Here is a 21,031-nt window from a genome sequence, read left to right on the forward strand (position 1 = left end):
CAGTTCTCAATTGAATGACCTACAGCTCCTGCATGGTAACCACAACGAACTTGCAGGTCGTACCACTTTGGATAAGGTGGCTGCAATGGTTCTACAGGTACCGGAGCTAATAGATGACTTTGAAATAATTGTGATAACAGCTCGGTATAGGATATTGGGATTGGATGAAAACTCTCTTGCTTTAGTTGCCTCCGATTATTATGATTGTAAGGTAATGCTGACAATCTTAGATTTAGGTCATTCTATAAAGCTGATGAGTTTATGGGTACTGTAGACGGATTGTATACCGCAAATCCTTGTTGGTACCTCCACTTGCGCTTCGAGATTACTGCATGGACTTTATTTTTCCTTTTAATGGAGCTTTTATTTTGTGGCTCTTTATCAATTAAAGGCATTGTTAGTTGTTCGTTTGCCTCTCTCCATCTCCGTGCACTTTCTTTCCCTACAGTTTCTTTTTCTATTCCCTGCTCGGCATGGGTCATACCTATGTCATGCTTGTGTTGGTTTATAAAGGAAATTTCACTAACTTCTTCAGCATTTCCATTGGTAACATTTTCTTTTTCTTTACCTTTTAAATTATATGAGTAATTGGCCTTTGATGTTAGTCCATTTTGGAATGTGAATTCAACCTGATAGATTGTAGGAGCTTGTTGGCATTTCTTGAAAAGCTGATCTTCATGTGACGAATTATGCTGACGGAAGCGCTCTGTTGGTTGACAAAAAGGTGGGTCCACCCTAGGTGATGAATTATTATGAGGTTCGACTAAATTGTTAGGTTGAGAAATGTCCCCAACTGTAACAATATTCTTTAAGCCATTGAAAATTTTTGTGACCTGCCCCTGAATCTTATCGATGTCTTATCTCATCTTCTTTAGCTCTACATCCTGCACCTCCATGACCTGTTCTTGAAACTCATATCTTATTTTCTTTAGCTCAGCACTCAAATCTTCCATGACCCGTTCGTGGATTTCGTCTCTAATTTTCTTTACCTCAACATTAAGTTCTCACATGTTATACTGCTTTATGTACCTTGTATATAAAGAATGATAAATATGTGGTTGTTGAGCTATTTTTTCTAAGAGTTCGTGTTAATTATGCGTATTGGAGAATACACACATTTTGATTTTTTTAAAAATAGAATTTTGATATGCATGAGACGATGTTATGCAAATGTTGAATCACAAATTAAAAGAAATTTTAAATGATTATGAACATGTGTGATGATGCATGCGAAATATAGACCCTTTTTTTTTTAATAATATGGACACATGAAGTAATGCATGGAAATAGTAGATGTTTTTTTTTTTAATTTATGGTATGAACATGTAAAATGTTGCACTCAAAAGATATATATATTTTTTAAATTTATGTTATGGACATGCGGAATTGCAAGATATATTCTTTTAGTTTATTATAGAATTTTTCAGTTTAATTTTCCTTACGGAAAGAAAAAAAATATTTAAATATGCTACAAAGTGCCCTAATGACATGATACATATTTCATGCAATTATTTTTTTTGAAACAATATTTCATGCAATTATTAGTGCATGCAAATGCAATGCTAGATTCTAACTCACCCTAAGAGAGAGCCATGAATATGCATGACATTTAATTCTAGGATTAAGGTTTAACTCCTAAATTTTGGATAAAAAAATTAATGAATTTGAAAGTGTTTGGTGGGCCTACATAGGGACGTTTCAAATCCCTTTGAAAGGCAACACTTCTAAATTGAAGTAGGCTAAATATGTGACTAAAAAAAAGGTAAAATAAATGTGATGTAGATGCATGTTGATAACAAATAAATAATGAACAAATGAGAGTAAATAAAATGCAATATGAATATGGTGTGAAGTTATGTACTAATGAATCCTAGAGGATAATTGCCCCCAAATCTTCCATATGCTTTGGCAGTATGGTCGACTTGAGTGGAGAATTTCATGTACCTGCACGGGAACCGCAATTCCATGAAGGTCACACTACTCAGTCTCCGATCTAATCCAAAAAGGTAAAGCTCAAGTAGGAGGCTTGTGAATGTATGTGAGAGATGCATAATTATGCAAACTTACAAAAGCAAATAACTAAAAGACAAAATTTACAATAAAAAGAATGTTAGCTTTATGGCTTCAATCAAACCAAATATTTTGATGATCACAAACAAAGTATAAACTAACAATTTGAGTGTTTGAAAGTGTCCATAGTGTAGAGCTCGAAAAGACAAAACAAATGTCTGTCAAATCATTCAAATCGGAGTTTAAACGAAGAAGTTATGGTCAAAACAAGTTAGGAGAAAAATTCTACGTAGTGGGTGACGTGGACAAATCCTACATGGTGGGTGACATGGACAAGTGGACCGCTTAGAAGTTGACATGTGACATCAAGAGGACATACTTATGCTGACGTGGCATCCAACAATCGAACAAATGAGAAGATGACATGTGGCGCTTTCAATCTCCACAAATCAATTTCCACCAATTTCTCTCAATCTCCTCAATCACTCACAATCTCCTCAATCACTCACAATCTCAATGATTTCTCAATCTCCACCAATTTCTTTTAATCACCATAATTATGTTTTCATTTCATTTCCTTACCTCACATCTTAATCTATACCATTCATCCTTTGTTGCCCTAAATCCAATGGCCAAAATTCATCATAGAAACTCTATTTAAAGCCACCAAATTCCATCATTCTACACACCAACTACCAAATCAAAATCATTTGTTTTCAAATTCTCCTCTCAACTTTTGCAAAATCTTCATTCTCTCCTACACATAACTTGCTCAATTTTTTTGTGAGAGATTCATTAGAGTGTGGCTTTTTAGCCATTACTTTGGTGCAAAATTTGTGTAATCTACTTTGTTTTTGAATTCTTGAATTGTATTAAGGTGTGGGTGCACCTTGGGTTGTGAGAAAAGTAAATTGGTTGGATCCTGAACCAGTAAAAAGGATTTTGGGTTTCTCTTTAGCCTAGGACAAAAAGAGGGTCGATCAGTTTGGTTCTCACCCATTAAGAGAGCCACTGCAGTAAAATACCCAAGAAGGAGTCTTGGGGAGTGGAGTAGGAATTTCCGAACCACTATAAAATTTCTCGGTGTCACCACTCTCTTCTCTTCTCTCTTTTAAATTCAGTATTTACCTACTTTGAATCTTGGTAGATTGCATATAGGTTTACTTAAATATTTTGCTCAATGTTTCCTCTTCTTGTTAATCTTCTTTTATTGGTTGCATAATTGTTCATTACTTTAAATTTATTTTTAATTTTCAAAAAGTGGTAAGCAACCCTATTCATCCCCCTCTAGTGTTGTCATTCGATCCTACAAAGAAATGGACCAAACTATTTTATAACGGATAATAAATAACAAAATAAATGGCTTGACTCTCAATAATCCCCAGCGGAGTCGCCAAGCTGTTGCAACGTCATCGTGACGCGGAGCGGCTGACGTCATACCCTGAAGGGTCTCTTTCGAGATAAGGGTTTGGAGTCGCCACCAATCATCTACGAGGTGTGATTGGTCACCTAAAAATAAAGGAAAGGTCTGCGAAAACAGATTGTTGGTTCGGGAGTCGACTGAACGTAGGGGAGGTGTTAGCACCCTATGACACTCGTTCGAAAACGGTACCACATTTTGTCAAAAAATTATCCTATTATTTCATTTGGTCCAAAGAAAAATGTTTTTATTTTATTTTAAATGTCCCATATTATATTAATTCACACTTTGTTATAAGATTTGAATTAATAGGTATGAGTGGCATAAAGGCCATTAGCAAAATTTCTGTCATTGGAGTTTTTGAAATAATTATTTAGCAAAAAAATTATAAATAAAAAAAAGAAAGGTTTTAATTTATTTTTTTTAACTAAAAAAAACCTACGAATTTTGTTCAATTAAAACAAACAAATAAATAACTTTTTTTATTTATTTCGAAATTAACAAGATTATTTAAAAGAAAAAAAAAACTTTTATTTAAAAATAAAGTCAAATTTACTTTAACAAAACTTATTTGCTAAAACTGATTTTTTTTGTTAAGATTCTTTTGAAAACCATAACCACCCAACCATTAAAAGGAATTTTATTTTTAAAAAAATGGGATTTTATTCTAAAATACTCTGTTTTTATCTCCTCCATTTTTTAAAATTCTGCAACAGAATATTCGTTTTTAATTAAAAAATAAAACAAAGTTGACACAAAAAGTAAACCTTGTAAAAAAAAATCATTTTAAATAAAAACTACATTTTAAATAAAAACTATATTTTAAATAAAAAGTCTCTTAAACTTTGAATCCAAATTTAAAAGAATCCAAATTTTTTTAAACAAGATTTATTTTATTAAAACTCCTATTTTTTTCAACGTATTTTAACCAAAATTTTAAAGTAAAATATTTTATTAAAATAACATTAAGTTTATATTTATTTCATTTAAAAAAACTCTTCTTTATTAGAAAAAGAAAACCTTTTATTTTAAAACAAATTTTAAAATATCAAAATCCTTATTTTATTTTCAAAAACTTATTTAAAATTAATTTAGAAGATTTTTTTTATCTTAAAAAAAAAGGTTTCTTACTAAAAGCATTTTATTTTTAAAAAAATGTAAAAAAAAAACTTTTCTTAAAAAAAATGTTTTTTTTCTAAAAAAAAAAATTTTGATAGAAACAAAAGAATCTGTTTCAAATTAAAACCATGATTTCCAAAGCCAATTTCCCTCATTTAAAAAAAAAATTCTTTCCAACATATTTGATACTTACGTAAAACGCATTACCGGGAAGAAGGTTGTTGCTGCTGTCGTCGCACTGTTCCCTTGCGTTGTCGGAGGTCGTGGGTATGGAGGAGAAAAGTGGTGACGGCGGGATAAGAGAGATGGAGAGAAGAAGATACGGTGATGAGTTTCTAACTCTCTGCCCCTGTGTCCTTCTGTGTTGTGTGCCCTTTAAATACACAAAAAAAAAATAACAGTAACAATGAGATGGTTAAAGAGGAGAGGGGAAGGAAAAGAAGGAGAAGATTGACACGTTATGTGCCTTTGACCAGGAAAAAATCAAAGAGGGAAAACGGTTGAAAATCAAAGGTTTTGTTAAAATAAAATCTTTATTCAATTAAAACAAAATCCTTTTTTAAAATAAAATTATTTACTTAAAAACAAATCATTTTTATTTTAATAATAAAACAAAATCTAAACAAACCATTTTTTATTTTCTTATCGATAATATGAAACATTTAAATAAATCTAACATTTTAATTTTAGTTAATTTAAACTTTATATTAAAACTAATAATAAAGTAAACCTATGTTATTCTTTAATTAAAATAAAACTCAATAAATTAAAATACAATAATATAAATTAAAATTAAAATTAAAAATAAGCCGGATCAAATACGATGTCTACAAAACCAAAAACCAGATTTCAAATATTTTGTTGTATTTGTAAAACCTAAAAGTTTTTGCTATATTTATAAATATGGCAATTTAGTAATTCATTACAAATCCCTTTTTTTACTTTAATTGTTTTCAAAATAAATATTATTATTAAACTAATAATAAAATTTTAATATGTGATATAATATATAGAAAGTTCATGGTTGGATTCTATAACTAAAACTAATTTCATAGTTTAAAAGATAAATGAGTAAACTTTCTTTGAGGATTTTCAATTACTCTAATATATAACAAACGTGTTTATTTACATCTTGCCTCCAACCTTCAGTATACATTTACCTATAATTATCTCACATGTGTTATTATATTTTCATTAATCTTATTAATGTTTATTAATTAATTTCATTAAAATGTTTTGATTATTTTCTTAGTTGTTCTTCTCCTTCATGGAGATAGAGATGAAAAAAGTTTTCTTCCTCAAATTCTATAGATGTTTTTCTCCTTGTTGGTTTTTCTACTGTTTTCTATAAAAAAAATTATGATATGTTCTTTGGTTACATTCGACTCTGGCGAATGCACGCCTGAGTTCGTGAAGTTGTGTTAACCTTTGAGAGTAACCAGCAAGCATACGGTAGAGCATCGTACTAGTGCCGAATTGCTTTCAAGGCAGTGGATTCGTCCATGGCGCAACAACAAATGTTTTCTTCTAAATCCTCCTTCATTTCCATCAATTTGAAAGCAGCTTCAATGGAATTTCAGTTATAAAAAATTGTTAGGTTTTTCGTGGGATAGGATACTAACCTTCTGTAGCGTCGCAGCGGAATCCACGAAAACCAAGTCACGGTCGGGGATCAATCACGAATGGAAAGATCTCACGATTTACCGCCTGAATTCTTCAAGTGGTGAAGAATTTTGAGACAATTCAACACTCTCTTCCTTCTCTGTGTTTTACAGAACACTGCTTTCGTTGTCCAGGAAAATTCTCACGAATGACACACACACAGTGAGGATGGAATGGAGAGATATTAGGGGTAGCAGTTACATAACTGCTCCCTATTTTTAAATTCAAAATGAATTTGAATTTCTGGATTTTAATTAAACCCTACATCTTCCACTCGCACATAATGTACTTTCATTATGGGCAGACCACACAAAAAACACTATGTCCCATCTTCTTATGGGGCTCTTTTAATGTCTCAAAAACAGGAAACACATTCCAGTTCACCAGCATAAAAAATCATACAAGAAAAACAGGTCGTGTGACCGTCATACTTTAATTTCGAGAGCGAGTCACTTTACAACTGTTAAGTATGTAAAGTAACTTGAATAAGTGAGTAGAGTCAGTATGAAGTGCCCTAGAGTCATTTAGTCACATTTATCACAACTCAAGATCTCTTTTGAAATATTAATTTCATATATGTGTATTCACAATTATATTACAAAAATATAATTGGTCAACATATGAATACACTATAATGTGACACTCGAAATGATCTTCCCTTTCCTAAAATATTTTCATTCCCTAACAACTGTTTTCTAGGTAGGTCCCATTAGATCGAATCATTCATGACCATTGGCAACCTCCCTAAGAAAGCTAACATTGTAATAGAACTTCCAAATTTTAGCCAAAAAGGTCATAAGGGTAGTTGTGGAGATTTTTTAATCTCACGGGTCTCACACAACAAAAAAGTAGAGATCAATTAACTTCTACTACCCTTGGTAGTCAAATTGTGCACACGTGTTATAGTATTTTACTATTTCCTATTAAAGCGTATGTCTTAACCAAATATTGTACAGATGATAGTTCAGATATACTCAATATCTAACTTGAGTCCTCAACTCTACCATAATAATTTATCAACTAATGATATCAGAACTTCCATCTGGCATTCAAAGACAGTTTAAGGTGAATAAGGTGAATATGATCTCATCTTGATCACATATCAAGGCGATATCTCATTTTAAGCTGGCACTTGCTCTTATATTTTATTGTACTACTACAATAATAAAAATACTTAAAATTTTCTCATTTCTAATTGACACGCAAGTCATAGAAGCGATTGCTTGTGTGATTGAGTCAATCTACTGTCTGACATACTTCTCATTAAACGTACTAAACATTTTGTGTGTATGCATAGTAAAGTACAAAACTTTATTCCATAGTTTAAAATATACAATACAATTTGTTCAGAAATACAAACTTAAAGCCTTCGCAATCCTAAATATTTAATGTGGGTATTAAATACTTCTCAAGGAATAGGCTTAGTAAAGGGGTCCACAACCATGTTGCTCGTTGATATATATTGCACAATTACTTCCTTTTGTGCAATCATATCTCTAACAAAATTGTATTCGATATCTATGTGCTTTGTCTTAGAGTGATATTTGGGATCCTTCGTGAAAGTTATAGCAGCCTGACTATCACAATTTTACCAATACTGAGTCAAGCGCACTTTCTTTAAATCCCAAATGACTTAAGAATATCTTAAGCCATACTGCTTCTTATACCGTCGTTGAAAGTGCCACAAATTCAGCTTCCATTGTAGACAAGGCTATACAAGTTTGTTTCTTGCTACTCCAAGATATTGCTCCATTATTGAGCAAGAAGACATATCCCGAGGTGGATTTTCTTTCATCCATATCTCCTCCCCAATCAGCATCCGACTAGCCTTCTAATTCTGAATTGTTTCCTTGGTAGCATAGGGAATAATTCATAGTGCCTTTGAGATACCGAAGTATTCTCTTAACAACCTTCCAATAGAGTTGGCCACAGTTTGACTGGTATCTGCTTACCATGCCAACGGAAAAGTAGATATCTGGTCTCGTACACATCATAGCATACATGAGGCTTCCAATAGCACTCTGATAAGGAACTTTTCTCATGAGCTCTATTTCCTCAGGAGTTGTAGGACACAATCTTTGACTCAAATTTTCGCCTTTTGCGATAGGAGTATCAATGGGTTTGCAGTCTTGCATATTAAATCTTTCAAGAATTTTCTGGATGTATTGGCCTTATGACAAGGCTAACATCCTTTTGGAGGGATCTCTTTCAATTTTAACTCCAAGTATATAAGCTGCCTCACCCATATCTTTCATTTGAAAGTTTGAGGATAACCATTCCTTAATGGTTAACACATATTCGTTATCATTTCCACTCAACAGTATGTCATCCACATATAGTGAAAGAATCACAAACTTATCTTTGTTTGTTTTGACATACACACAGTGGTCCTCATCGATCAGATGAAAATCATATGAGATGATTACTTGGTGAAATCTGATGTACCACTGTCTTGAAGATTGTTTAAGGTCGTAGATTGACCTAATTAATTTACATACTTTATCTTCTTGTCCTTCGGTAACAAAACCGATGGGCTGCTGCATGTAAATTTCGTATTCTAATTCACCATTTAGAAATGATGTTTTTACATCCATTTGATGTAATTCCAAATCTAAACCGACTACTATGGCTAGAATGAGTCTGATACAGGCGAGAAAGTCTCATCATAGTTTATTTCTTCCTGTTGTGTGAATCTTTTTGCTACAAGTCTGGCTTTATATCAATCAATAGAGTCGTCAGCTTTGCGCTTAATCTTAAGAATCTATTTGTTAACAATTGTTTTGCGTTCTTTTGGGAGATCGACTAACTCCCAAACATTATTAACTTTCATTGACTTCATTTCTTCTTCCATTGCTTTCATTCATTTCTCTCTATTGGGACATCAAAGAGCTTCCTGAACACTTCTCGGCTCTTCATCATCATCAGGTGTAATCATATAAATTTCATCGTCAAAACGACGTTTCGGTATTCTACCACGATTACTACATCTTATTTGTGGTCCTGTTGATTCTTCACGTGTTGATTCCATTGAATCACGTGACAACTGATCAATTGAGTCACGAGTGGTTTGTGGTTCGTTTAAATCACACATAGTGTTCAGATATTTCCCACTTGGATGAGATACTGTTGGTACAGTACTGAGACTATCCCATGATGGATTTGATAAAAGAAAATCATTCTGATTATAATTTTCAAATAGGGATATCTCATCACTGATCTCACCATTTCTTGGAAAATCATTCTCCAAGAAAGTAGCATCTCGTGATTCAAATTCAGTTACACTTCCACTTTCTTGTTCACCAATGAACATATACCCTTTTGAGTGTTCCGAGTATCTTATAAATATACTCTTTTTACCTCTTGGACCTAATTTCCCATGTGGATGTGATGACTCATGTACATAAGCAGCACAACCCAATGGCCTTAGACCACTAAGGTCAGGTTTTCTACTAGTCCATAACTCATAGGGTGTGGAAGCAACAGATTTGGAAGGCACATGATTAAGGATATAAGTAGCGGTCAATAGAGCATCACCCCAAAAGTGATTGGCAATTTCGCTTGAGCCATCATTAACCTAACCATTTCAAGAAGAGTTCTATTTCTTCTTTCAGCTACTCCATTCTATTGCGGTGTGCGAAGAGTAGTTAGCTGCCTTATTATACCCTTTTTGTCACATAGTTGTCTAAACTGATGAGACAGATATTCACGCCCTCGGTCAGTTCGTAAGGCCTTAACCTTTTTATCTAATTGATTTTCCACGAAGTTTACAAATTTTCTAAAACATTTTAATGCTTTAGACTTGTGGGAAATCAAATAAACATGACCATAACGTGTGAAATCATCTACGAAAGTGATAAAATATTCACTTCCATGCCTAGTCATTATACTTATGGGTCCATAAATATCAGAATGAATTAATTGCAATGGAATTTCAGCCTAGTTCCCTTACCAAATAGTTTTCTTGTCATTTTTCCGCTAGACTACTTTCACATAAGGTAATTCTATTTTGTCAAATTGACCTAATAAACCTTCCTTAGCCAATCTAGCCATTTTATGTTGACCTATGTGACCTAATGTAGCATGCCACATAGTCATGTCAATTTTAGCATCAATAGATGACGTTATAAGGGAAAAACTTGCATAATTGTAAGATATCATTTCAACAACATCCAGTACAATAAAACCATTAAAAAAAAACCATAACCATAATGTATGTTGTTCAAAGACAGAGTTAATAAGTCTTTAGCCAAAGTAAAAGTGTAACCAAGTTTGAGAAGGACAGTAACAGAAAGCAAATTTCGCCGAATATCAAGTGCATACAACATATCATGCAGAAGTAGAGTGCGTCTATTCCGCATGTGCAACTTCTAGGAATCAATGCCCTTTACAGGCACACGAGCATTGTTTCCTACATACAGCCACCTAGCTCCTAATGGAATTCGACGAAATTCCACGTACACCCCACGATCTTTAGCTACGTGGTTGGTTACACCCTAAGGTGTTAGCACATTGATAAGTTGTTTGAATGTTAATACTCGTGTCAAAAGTTCAAGTCTCAATGTACCCTAAATTAGAAGTAAAAGAACAAATCTTAAACATTTTTCAAGTTTGTACCTTCTTAGATTCAGTACAATCACGAGCATAATGACCCTTTTGGTGACAATTGTAGTAGTTGATATTTGCATTCTTGTTTTTAGGATGAACCATGGGACGCTTCCCCTTACCCTTGTCATTCTGACCTTGCTTGGGTTTCTTATTCTTGTGGTCTCTTGTCCCTTTAAAACCTCCCTAATTTTTACGTTTGTGCCCTTTGTTCCTATGTGAACTAGGGCCAGCCACATAGGCTTCAGCATTGTAAGGTCCTGTTGTCTCTATACGGTCTTCTTCCAATTCAAGATGATGTGAAACATCAGTAAGAGTTAAAATTCCCTCATTATGGGTAAGAAGGACCTTCATGTGTTCCCAATTTTCGGGAAGAGATCGAATAGCAGCTTGAACTTGTTATTCATTAGTCAAGACATGACCAGCTTCTTTTAGCTCACTAATCATATTAGACATCTCTCCCATGTGTTATCTCATATTATGATTAGGGCATTTTTTATAAGTATCAAACTTAATAGTAAGTTGCCTAACTTTGGTGACAGAGGTCCCACCAAATTTCAACTTTAACGCATCCCACATGTCCGGTCATAAGAGCGAAACTCACGCATGACATCGTTGTCCATGCTGCTCAGCAAAGTTATGCGAGCAAGTGAGTTTTTCTTTTTCCAGACTTTATAAGCCTCTTTGTCCCTCCTATGTTGAGCACTATTGCCTTCTTCCGGCTCAGTCAACACATTGTTTTACACTTCTAGAGCCTCTTGCTCTTCCAGTACATATTGGATTTTCATGGCCCAAATCTCGTAATTATCCCTATTAAGCTTCTCCCCTTTGTTCAATTCAGCCATTATATTTTTTGAAGCAGATGCCATATTTTCAGAGTCTACATGCCATATTAGCAAATATATCAATTCACATGCATACACACTACCCTTTAATATTTTACAAATTTCAAATAAATTTTATCATAATTATTTTGTTCAACACCGAGTCGAAATTTCACTAAGTTTCCAAATCATCGTCAATGTTTGAACCAAATAATTATAGACAAACTTATCACATTGTAAAATAAACAAAGACTTTACCAAAAAAGTGTACGATAATAATGAAACACAATCATCATTCATAGCCCATACTAGAATTAAACCCCGAAAGGGGGCACAATTTTCATTTAGTATATATGTCAGCAACTATATATATATACAAACATGTACATGAAAACATTTACGATTGCATCGAATAGGAAATGAATTTTTAAAAAATTTCATAAAGAACTGTTGGAATTTTGTGATTGCAAACAACCACTCCACGTTTTTTTCGGTTTAGACGAATCCTTTCTCCATAGACTGAGGCCTTCTGCCTTTCCAAAATAGCTCGTATACCGAGCTCATGGACAAAAGCTTTGGTCACTATCTCGTAAAGGTTATCTCCACTGTGTCAACTCCAGACATTATCTAAGAAGGTCTTAAGGCACTCGAGAGGTAAGAGTGATCTTAAGACAATCAGTCTTTGATCATCTAGTAGTAAACCTCCTTCCCAAATAATCATTTGAAGCTGATTATTAACTTGGATTATATACTGGATTAAGTATATTAAATCCAATTCGTGACCCGATTCAAAATTTATAAGGGATAAGTCTTCTATCATCTTAATCACTACAGCCCTTCTAACTTTTGTCCTAGGGACCTTTGGTTGTCTTTATCATCCTTACCATATTTTCTGTAACAAATACAGAAAAATAAATCACGAAGGTAATTATGACACACAAAAAATTAGGACAAAATCACCACGGAAACAAAATAAAAAAAGATTGTTTTTAAACAATAAAACAAAATTACATATATCAATTAGGTGATTTGCAAAGGTGATAGGGGGCATACTTTTCAAGTTAGAAGTTAAGGGTTCAAACCTCGTAAAGATTATATTCCAAAGATCAAATTCCTTTATAATTCTATTTATGTGGAACAAATCCATACCAGAGGTCAAGGGCTCTACTCAGGTGGGGGACAAACATATCATTTTTTTTATATTTTATAATTTGTGATTGAGATCTTATCAATTAATGGAGAGATCTTGTCAATTAATGGAGAGATCTTGTCAATTATGACACCCCTATTTAGAATTGGAAAGTAAATAATTGCCTTTAAAATTGTCTTATCATCCATCATGACAGGTAAGGAAAGATTAGTCAATAATTTCCCAAATCATGTTGGCAAATTTCAATACAATAAAGACTGATAGCCTCAACAAATTCCAAAATGGTGTTCAAGCCGATCGTCGCTGCACCTCCGTTATCGCCCACCTTTTGCTCTATCATTATTTCCTTTGGATCAGGGGCGAATTTTTAAGGGTCGGGGGGGGGGGGGGGGGGGGGGGAGGGATGGGGGACTCGAGCCCCCCTTGAACTTCGTATAATATATAATTAATATATACAGATTGACTTTTGAACAACAAAATACGTATTGGCACAGTGGTCTATGCTTGCCCAAGTCCCTCTGGTGGCTCCAACGTTCGTATTGGGTTCGTAAGGAGTGCAAACAAAGTCCCACATTGGCTAGGGAAGTGAATGATCATAGGTATATAAGATAGAACAACCATCTCCATTGGCATGAAGTCTTTTAGGTGAAACCAAAAGCAAAGCCGTGAGGACTATTGACACGACCTGCCCTAAACACCTACTAACTATAGGACAAGTCGTGCCGACCATAGACCTCCAACCATCTACCAAGTCTATAGTCAACGTCTTTCTAAATTTCTAAAACTAATTTAGATTATTCTTCAACATATAAAACATAAAGTGTAACATAATTCATTTCAAAAATAACTATTCGACCATGACTTCTAAACATGTTGTACAACCACAAAAGGTACAACTATTCCAGTATAAGTCATTTTAGATGTACATACAAAATGATATGCAAATTCTGAGACGGTGAGTGGCAGAAATTGGTCGGCTATCTCTATGAAACTCAGGTGCAGCCTAATGGAGAAAAACAATGATAAACAATGAGCTAGGAAACTCCGTGAGTGGCATTTTAATAAGGAAATAGTTTCATAAAACTTCTTCCATATAAACAACTGAAATTTAAACTCTTATAACAAACTTCTTTAAGTTTAAATGATAAGCTTTTCCAGCAAAACTTCATATACATTCTAAAAAACACATTCTAAATACATATCAAATATCTTCTTTCAAACTTAAACAGATTAAGGAAACTCAATATCATATATGTATCCACATTCTATTCTGGTCTACTAGCGTAAAGTAATCTCAATACGCACAGCAGAATAATTCTATTTCTGATCCACTGGCATAGAGTAATCTCAATATACACAGCATAATAATTCTCTCAACACGCAGAGTAAAATGGTCCCAAAGACCTTCTATTTCTGGGTATACTATAGAAACACATTCACATAGCATACGGGTAATCACCTGGATACAACAATATGGTGGTTTGAAAACTTATTTCTGCATAAAATTCTCAATCTTATAAACAGTTCTAAAATTCTTCTTTTCTTCTTTCTAAGAACATTTCTTTCTCAAATCATTTCTAAACATATTTCTTTCTAATCATATTTAGTAAACACCACAGTTTCTCAGAAAATCATAAAACATTTCTATGTTCTCAGAAGCATTCATAAATTCTCAGCAAACTCAATTTTTCAGCAAAAATAATCAAACATACGTAATATATATTTTCTTAAAGTTCTATAATAGATATCTTAAAATATTTAGTAAAATAACCACTCACAAGTTAATAATAATATCCAAAAACGTTTACTAAAATAACCACTCACAAATCCTATGAACGAGGTGAACTGGGTTGGTACGCTGCTCCAATTTCCGATCGTCTTGAAATAATAACCAATGAAATTTCAATTCACACCCAATTTCCAATTAAACTCTACAATTCTTCAAATTAAACCATAAATTCAATCAATAACCCAATTCTCTCTCTACAATCCAATGACACTTCTTTCTCTCTCATTCTCCTTACAAGTGGGACCCACAACTCACAAATTCCAACTTGGTTATTAACCATTGGTTATACCCCAATTTATTTCCAACCAAAACCCACTTCACGTTTCCTTTGGTTCAATTTCCAATTATTTTCCTTTTCCTTTTTTTTGTTTAATTCCCAATACATAGTCTTTCTCTCTCCTCTACACTATTCATATTCTTCTTCCCAAACCGTGGCTTCTTCCTCTTCCATTTCCTTTTTTTTTCTTCTTTGCAAATACTACCACCCAATCTGTGATCAAAACACATAGAAAGCCAAGTTCAACATCTATTTCAAGAAATCTCTTAGGCAAAGCAACAAACCCATAGACCATTTCATTCCAATCCCAAATAAACTTGTGATTCACGAACCCACAAAGCAAGGGAGTCCATATCCTAGAAATTCAGTGTTTAAAATTCCAAAACTTACCAAAGTCAAGTTCCCAACCTCAAACCGGTTTCAGAATCGACTTCAATTTCATCCTCCTTCCTCTGTTTCACTTACGTTTCTTTCATTTTTTTATTTTTCTCTCTTCTTTTCCTTTCGTTTTCTTCTCTTTTTCCTTTCTTTTTTTTTTTCTTTTGTTTTTCATCTCCACGTGGCTTCCTCCACAACACACACATCTCACTTTTCCACTTCTCTTTTCTTTTATTTTCTTTTTCTTTTTAAAAAAAAACTCAAAATTACGAAAACACCCTTACAGCTATGCCCAAAGCAGACAATATCATACCATTATGGAGATACTCGGGGTACTTGGGGTACCATTGTTCTTAACAAGTGGTATCAAAGCCATGGTTTAAACCTAGCTGTATCTGTGAATCCTCGAGTGCCGAATAAAGAAGTGGTGAGTCTCAGAAGGTGTGGTCATAGTGTAATTCGTTGGTCATACTTGAGGGGAGGCTCGGTGATACTTTGTTCGAGGGGAGGATTGTTGGGTTTGTAAGGTGATTGCAAACAAAGTCCCACATTGGCTAGGGAAGGGAATGATCATGGGTATATAAGAGAGGATACAATTATCGCCATTGGTATGAGGCATTTTGGGTGAAACCAAAATCAAAGTCGTGAAGGCTATGCCCAAAGTGGACAATATCATACCATTGTGGAGATACTCGCGGTACTTGGAGTACCATTATCCTTAACAAGTGGTATCAGAGCCATGGAAACCTAGCTGTGTGGGGGAGGAATCTTCGAGGGTCGAACAAGAGTGATGAGTAAGCTTAATAGTCATTACGGAACTTGTGGAAGAATCTCAAAATCGAACAAAAGGTGCTCTAGGTGACGAGCAAGACATGTCCTATCAAGTCGGGGTAGATTGATAGGAAGCCTATCATAGTCGGGTGAACTAATAGGAAGAAGGTATCTTTGTTCAAGGGGAGGAGATTGAGGGTGCGAATCAACGACACCATGTGTTCCCACAATGTTGGTCCGTGTAGCAAGTGATCTATTTAGAAGTTCTGGATAGAAGTAGGCTCTAATTGATAGCCAGGAGTAGATGAGTGCATGACTATTCGAGGTAAAATACAAGTGGCACTTTGTTTGATGGGAGGATTATTGGGTTTGTAAGGAGTGCAAACAAAGTCCCACATTGGTTAGAGAAGTGAATGATCATGGGTATATAAGATAGGACAATTATCTCCATTGGTATGAGGCCTTTTCGGTGAAACCAAAAGCAAAGCCGTGAGGGCTATGACCAAAGTGGACAATATCATACCATTGTGGAGATACTCGGGGTACTTGGCGTACCGTTGTCTTTAACAATTCGGGGTTTAGCGCGTATTTACAAAAAGGAAGTGACCTTGCCAGCCTCAAAATCGTACTTTTCCATTGAAGAAATTTGGGTCACAGTCAAGACGGCTTAATATAGCCTGGTTTATTGAATATTCTAATTGGTTGGAATATAGTATTTTGAAAGATGTTGCCTTTTCTTTATGTTGCTTTTTATTAAAGCAAAAAGTTGGAGAACAATGTGACCATTTTGTTGGGGAAGGATTTTCAAATTGGAAGAAAAAGAGAAATTACAAACTCATGTTGGAGGACCAAATAGTACGCATAACCAAAGCTAGAGTAAATGTGAAGCTCTTTTGAAGCAAAAAAAACACATCGAAACATTTATTAGTAAGATGTCTGACCAAGCAAGAATTGATCATCGAACTCAATTAGGTGCAACAATTGATTTGCTCGATTTTTATTGCAACAAAGGCTTCCATTTGTGGGCATGACAAAAATGAAGATTGAAAAAATCAAGAGAATTTTCTTGAACTCCTACGGTGGTTATGCAATCACAATAAGAATATTGAAGATGTTGCTTTGAGAAATGCTTCTACAAATGTGAAACTATTTGCTCCAGATATACAAAAAGATGTTGTGAATTGTATTGCAATAGAAATTGTTGATGCAATCATAAGAGATATTGGTGATAAGTTCTTTTCAATGTTGATTGATTAGTCAAATTATATATCATCGAAAGATCAGATGTCGATTGTGTTGAGATATGTGGACAAAGGACATGTGATTGAACGATTTGTTGGTATTGTACATGTTACTATTACAAATTCTGTGTCACTTAAGGAAGCTATTGATGAATTCTTTTCTAAACATGGGTTAAGCATTGCTAGTTTACGAGGACAAAAATATGATGGAGCAACAATATGCAGGGTGAATTCAATGGATTGAAAGCATTAATTTTGAGAGAAAATGAATGTGCATTTTACCGTCATTGTTTTTCTCATCAACTCCAATTAGCTTTCGTAGCTATTGCAAAAAATCATATAGAGATAAGTGGTTTTTTTTGTTAGTTGCAAATGTGGTAAATGTTATTGAGGCATCAACAAAACGTCGAGATATTTTAAGAGAAAAACATAATGCTATAACTCTCGAAGCTTTGGATAATGGTGAGATACCAAGTGGACAAGGACTAAATCAAGAAACAACGATTAAACAACTAAGAGATACACGATGGGGCTCATATTACAATACTCTAGTCAGCTTTATTACAATGTTTTCATCAATTGGTGATGTACTCGAGGAATTGTAGAGGATGGGTCAACTTCTGAACAAAAATATGAACCAAAGGTTCTAATAAATTCGATTCATACATTTGATTTCATTTTTCATATGCGTCTTATGAAAGTTATATTGGGAATCACAAATGAATTGTCTCGAGCATTACAGAGAAAAGATCAAGATATCGTTAATGCAATGAAATTGGTCAGGATTTGTAAAGAAAGATTACAAAAAATGAGAGAATCAAGTTGGGATTCAATGCTAGATCAAGTTTCAAATTTTTGTGATAAGCATGATATTGAAATGCTTGAGATGGATGCTATATTTTCGATTCGAGGGAGGAAAGACGAAAATCTTAGCCAATCACAAATTTGCACTGTTATCGTGTTGAGGTTTTTTACACTGTCATTGATATGCAACTTCAGGAGCTGAACAATCGTTTTACCGAAACAAGTATAGATATGCTTCTTTGTGTAGCATGCCTCAATCCAAGCAACCCATTTGCTACTTTTGAAAGACAAAAAGTTATTCGTCTCGCCCAGTTTTATCCTAGAGATTTTTCAACTACTAATCTTGTTGTTCTTGAGGACCAGCTTCAAAATTACATCATTGATATGCGTTCAGATACTACGTTTGTTGAACTAACAAATATTAGTGATCTTGCACTAAACATGGTGATGACAGCTAAAGATAAAGTTTATTCATTAGTTTATCAGTTGCTCACATTGGAATTAGTCTTACCAGTTGCAACAGCTACCGTGGAGAGAACATTTTCTACAATGAGTATTGTAAAGAATCGGTTGCGTAATCGGATGGGAGACCAGTGGATGAATGATAGTCTTATCACATACATTGAGAAAGATTTATTTGATGAAATAGATAATGAAGTTATTATGCGGTGATTTCATAATATAAAAATTCATAAAGGACAATTGTGATGTATTAAATTATAGTTCATTTCATTTTTTTTTTTTTACTTCAAAGAATTACTTGTTAAATTAGTATAAAGCTCCTCCTGAACAAAACTTATGGATCTGCCACTGCTTTGGATCATGGAACTTTTCTAAATAAGGATGTAACGAATATGAAGAATCATCCTAAGAAATAGCAGCCAGTTGCCCTATCCAATTTTGTGTCTGATAACTCTTCAAAACGCCCTGATAAAGAAGCTACGAACCATACATAACAATGTTGTCTTTGATTTTGTCAGTCGCAACAACACTATCAACATTTATCGGGGAGATCTCGACACCCGGCCACCATCCGCCATCAAAGAAACCAGTGGGAAAGAAATATCCTCCCCAAAAATCATCAAAATCGCCTCCACAACAACAAGAGAGGTCTCTGTTATATCTCGAGTCATGCTACTTCTTGAAAAAAACCACGGAAGAATTGGAACAAAGCATAGAGGAACATTCACTAAAAAAATAAATCGAAGGACTGAGAGAAAATACACACCTTTCACGGGGAGGATAAGGAGAGGAGGGGAGCAGGCCATTGGCCACTGGCCACTCCCCTCCTTACTTTTTTCTCTAACTCCTTTGAAAAAAACCACGACCAGTAGCTACTAATTACTTCTTGAGAAAAACATGGAAGAATTGGAACAAAGCAGAGAGGAACATTCTCTAAAAAAAACTCAATCGGAGGACTGAGAGAAAATGCACACTCTTCACGAAGAGGATAAGGGGAGGAGGGGAGCAGGCCATTGGCTACTGGCCACTCCCCTCCTTACTTTTTTCTCTAACTCTTTTGAAAAGATTCATCCTTCATGGAGGACTAGAGAATTTGAATATATAGTCTTATTTTGATTGAAAATATAAAAATATTCGTAATGAATATCTATTATGAGCATGTTTATGATCTCAAAATGAATAAATGGTACATTAAATAGTGCTTAATTATTGCTAAATTTATTTCATTTTGAGTATCTGTTATTATAATTATGAGTATTATTGAATGTGAAAATTATGAATTTATATGATTGGTTAATTACTCATGTGCATCCGATGTCAATTAACGATGTGATTTTGTTATCTAAATTATTTAGCAAACTATGGAAAATATATTTTTTTGGTGAAGTTTATTGATATGATTATGTGAAATTAATTATTCTAGAACAATTAATTTGAGATGTCATGAGTATGATCATGGGAAATTAGATTTCCTTAACCATCTTTCGGTTAGAAATTAAAATAATATAGATATTCAATATGTACGCATGTATCTTATAGATGAGGTGGACTTGATAGACTTACCTAAAGAAATGAACATATTAAGGGTAAATGAATTTTTTAAGAAATTTACTAGTTGGTTCAATAAAAAATTCATATAAGTCATAGGATATACACAAAACATGTATTTATACACATATTCTACTGTATCTAAAATAGCTACTATTATAGCTACTATTAGATATCTAATTACATTTGCATCAAATGGATACAAGAACATCATTCCTTAATGGTGATTTAGAGGAGATTTTTATCACAACCTAAAAATTTTGTGGTTATTGGTCAAGAATAAGGTATGAAAACTTTAAAATTCTCTTTATAGCATTAAGTATGTTTACCCAAAGTTTTTTGGTGTGTGATTATATTATATGCTTATATGTTGATGACATGCTTATTTTTGTACAAATTTAGATGTCGTTAATGATACCAAGTTACCTTTATCTTCACATTTTAAAATGAAAGATTTATGACAAATTGATGCTTTAATTGGTGTTAAGATAAGTAAACGTGTTAAGGAGTTATTCCTATGTCAATCACAGTATATTAAAGAGATGTTAAAGGAAATTGAATATGTTAATAGTCTATCTATAAACATCTTTCGATGCTAGCATGGGTCTTAAGAAAATGAGAGTAAGTGCAATCCTAAGATGAGCTTTTTTCTCACAGTCTGAGATTGAGGTTTCTTTCAGAAGGCCCGACGCTATTGCCAGCGTTTTGTTTTCCTATTCAGTGGTGTCACAATGGACCATGACAGTCTTGTATAAGATTGGAAAAAATTCAAATTCAAATCTTAAGAAGATGATGTTGCAATTGATGTGGAATCTGAGGCTGCAAATCTGACGGAGCAAAAGTTGACTATCAGTTTGGTAGGTAAATTACTCACATAGGAGGACGATTAGCGCTAAGGTGATATCCAAGGTTCTTTCAATTTCTGTAAAGTAGAACAAAAGCTATTGGTGAACAGTATTGGTAAGAACTTGTTT

The 21,031-nt window shown here is 33.9% G+C and overlaps 1 protein-coding gene and 1 pseudogene across 10 annotated transcripts in view; one reads left to right on the forward strand and one right to left on the reverse strand.

Moving 5' to 3' along the window:
• LOC111023432 (uncharacterized) overlaps positions 1 to 21,031 on the reverse strand; it is a 35,890-nt gene that overhangs the window by 8,206 nt on the left and 6,653 nt on the right. For 2 of the 10 annotated variants that reach the window (XR_015792247.1, XR_015792245.1), the window contains exon 3: positions 4,757 to 4,922. The exons of 3 other annotated variants lie outside the window; for them this stretch is intronic. Coding sequence is in view for 1 of the 7 variants with exons in the window: in XM_088126557.1 (XP_087982683.1) it covers positions 4,743 to 4,922 (180 nt within the window). In the remaining 6 variants the exon portion in view is untranslated. Of the gene's footprint in view, positions 1 to 4,742; positions 4,923 to 13,539; positions 13,791 to 21,031 lie in introns of those variants that run through there. 5 more of the 10 variants (XR_015792246.1, XM_088126557.1, XR_015792243.1 and 2 more) reach the window with 3 other exon arrangements.
• LOC148210046 (uncharacterized) lies at positions 17,063 to 18,755 on the forward strand (annotated as a pseudogene).

This window comes from Momordica charantia (genome assembly GCF_013281855.1).
Source record: "Momordica charantia cultivar OHB3-1 chromosome 7 unlocalized genomic scaffold, Mcharantia_2.0 BLBB01000007.1, whole genome shotgun sequence".
Taxonomy (NCBI): Eukaryota; Viridiplantae; Streptophyta; class Magnoliopsida; order Cucurbitales; family Cucurbitaceae; genus Momordica; species Momordica charantia.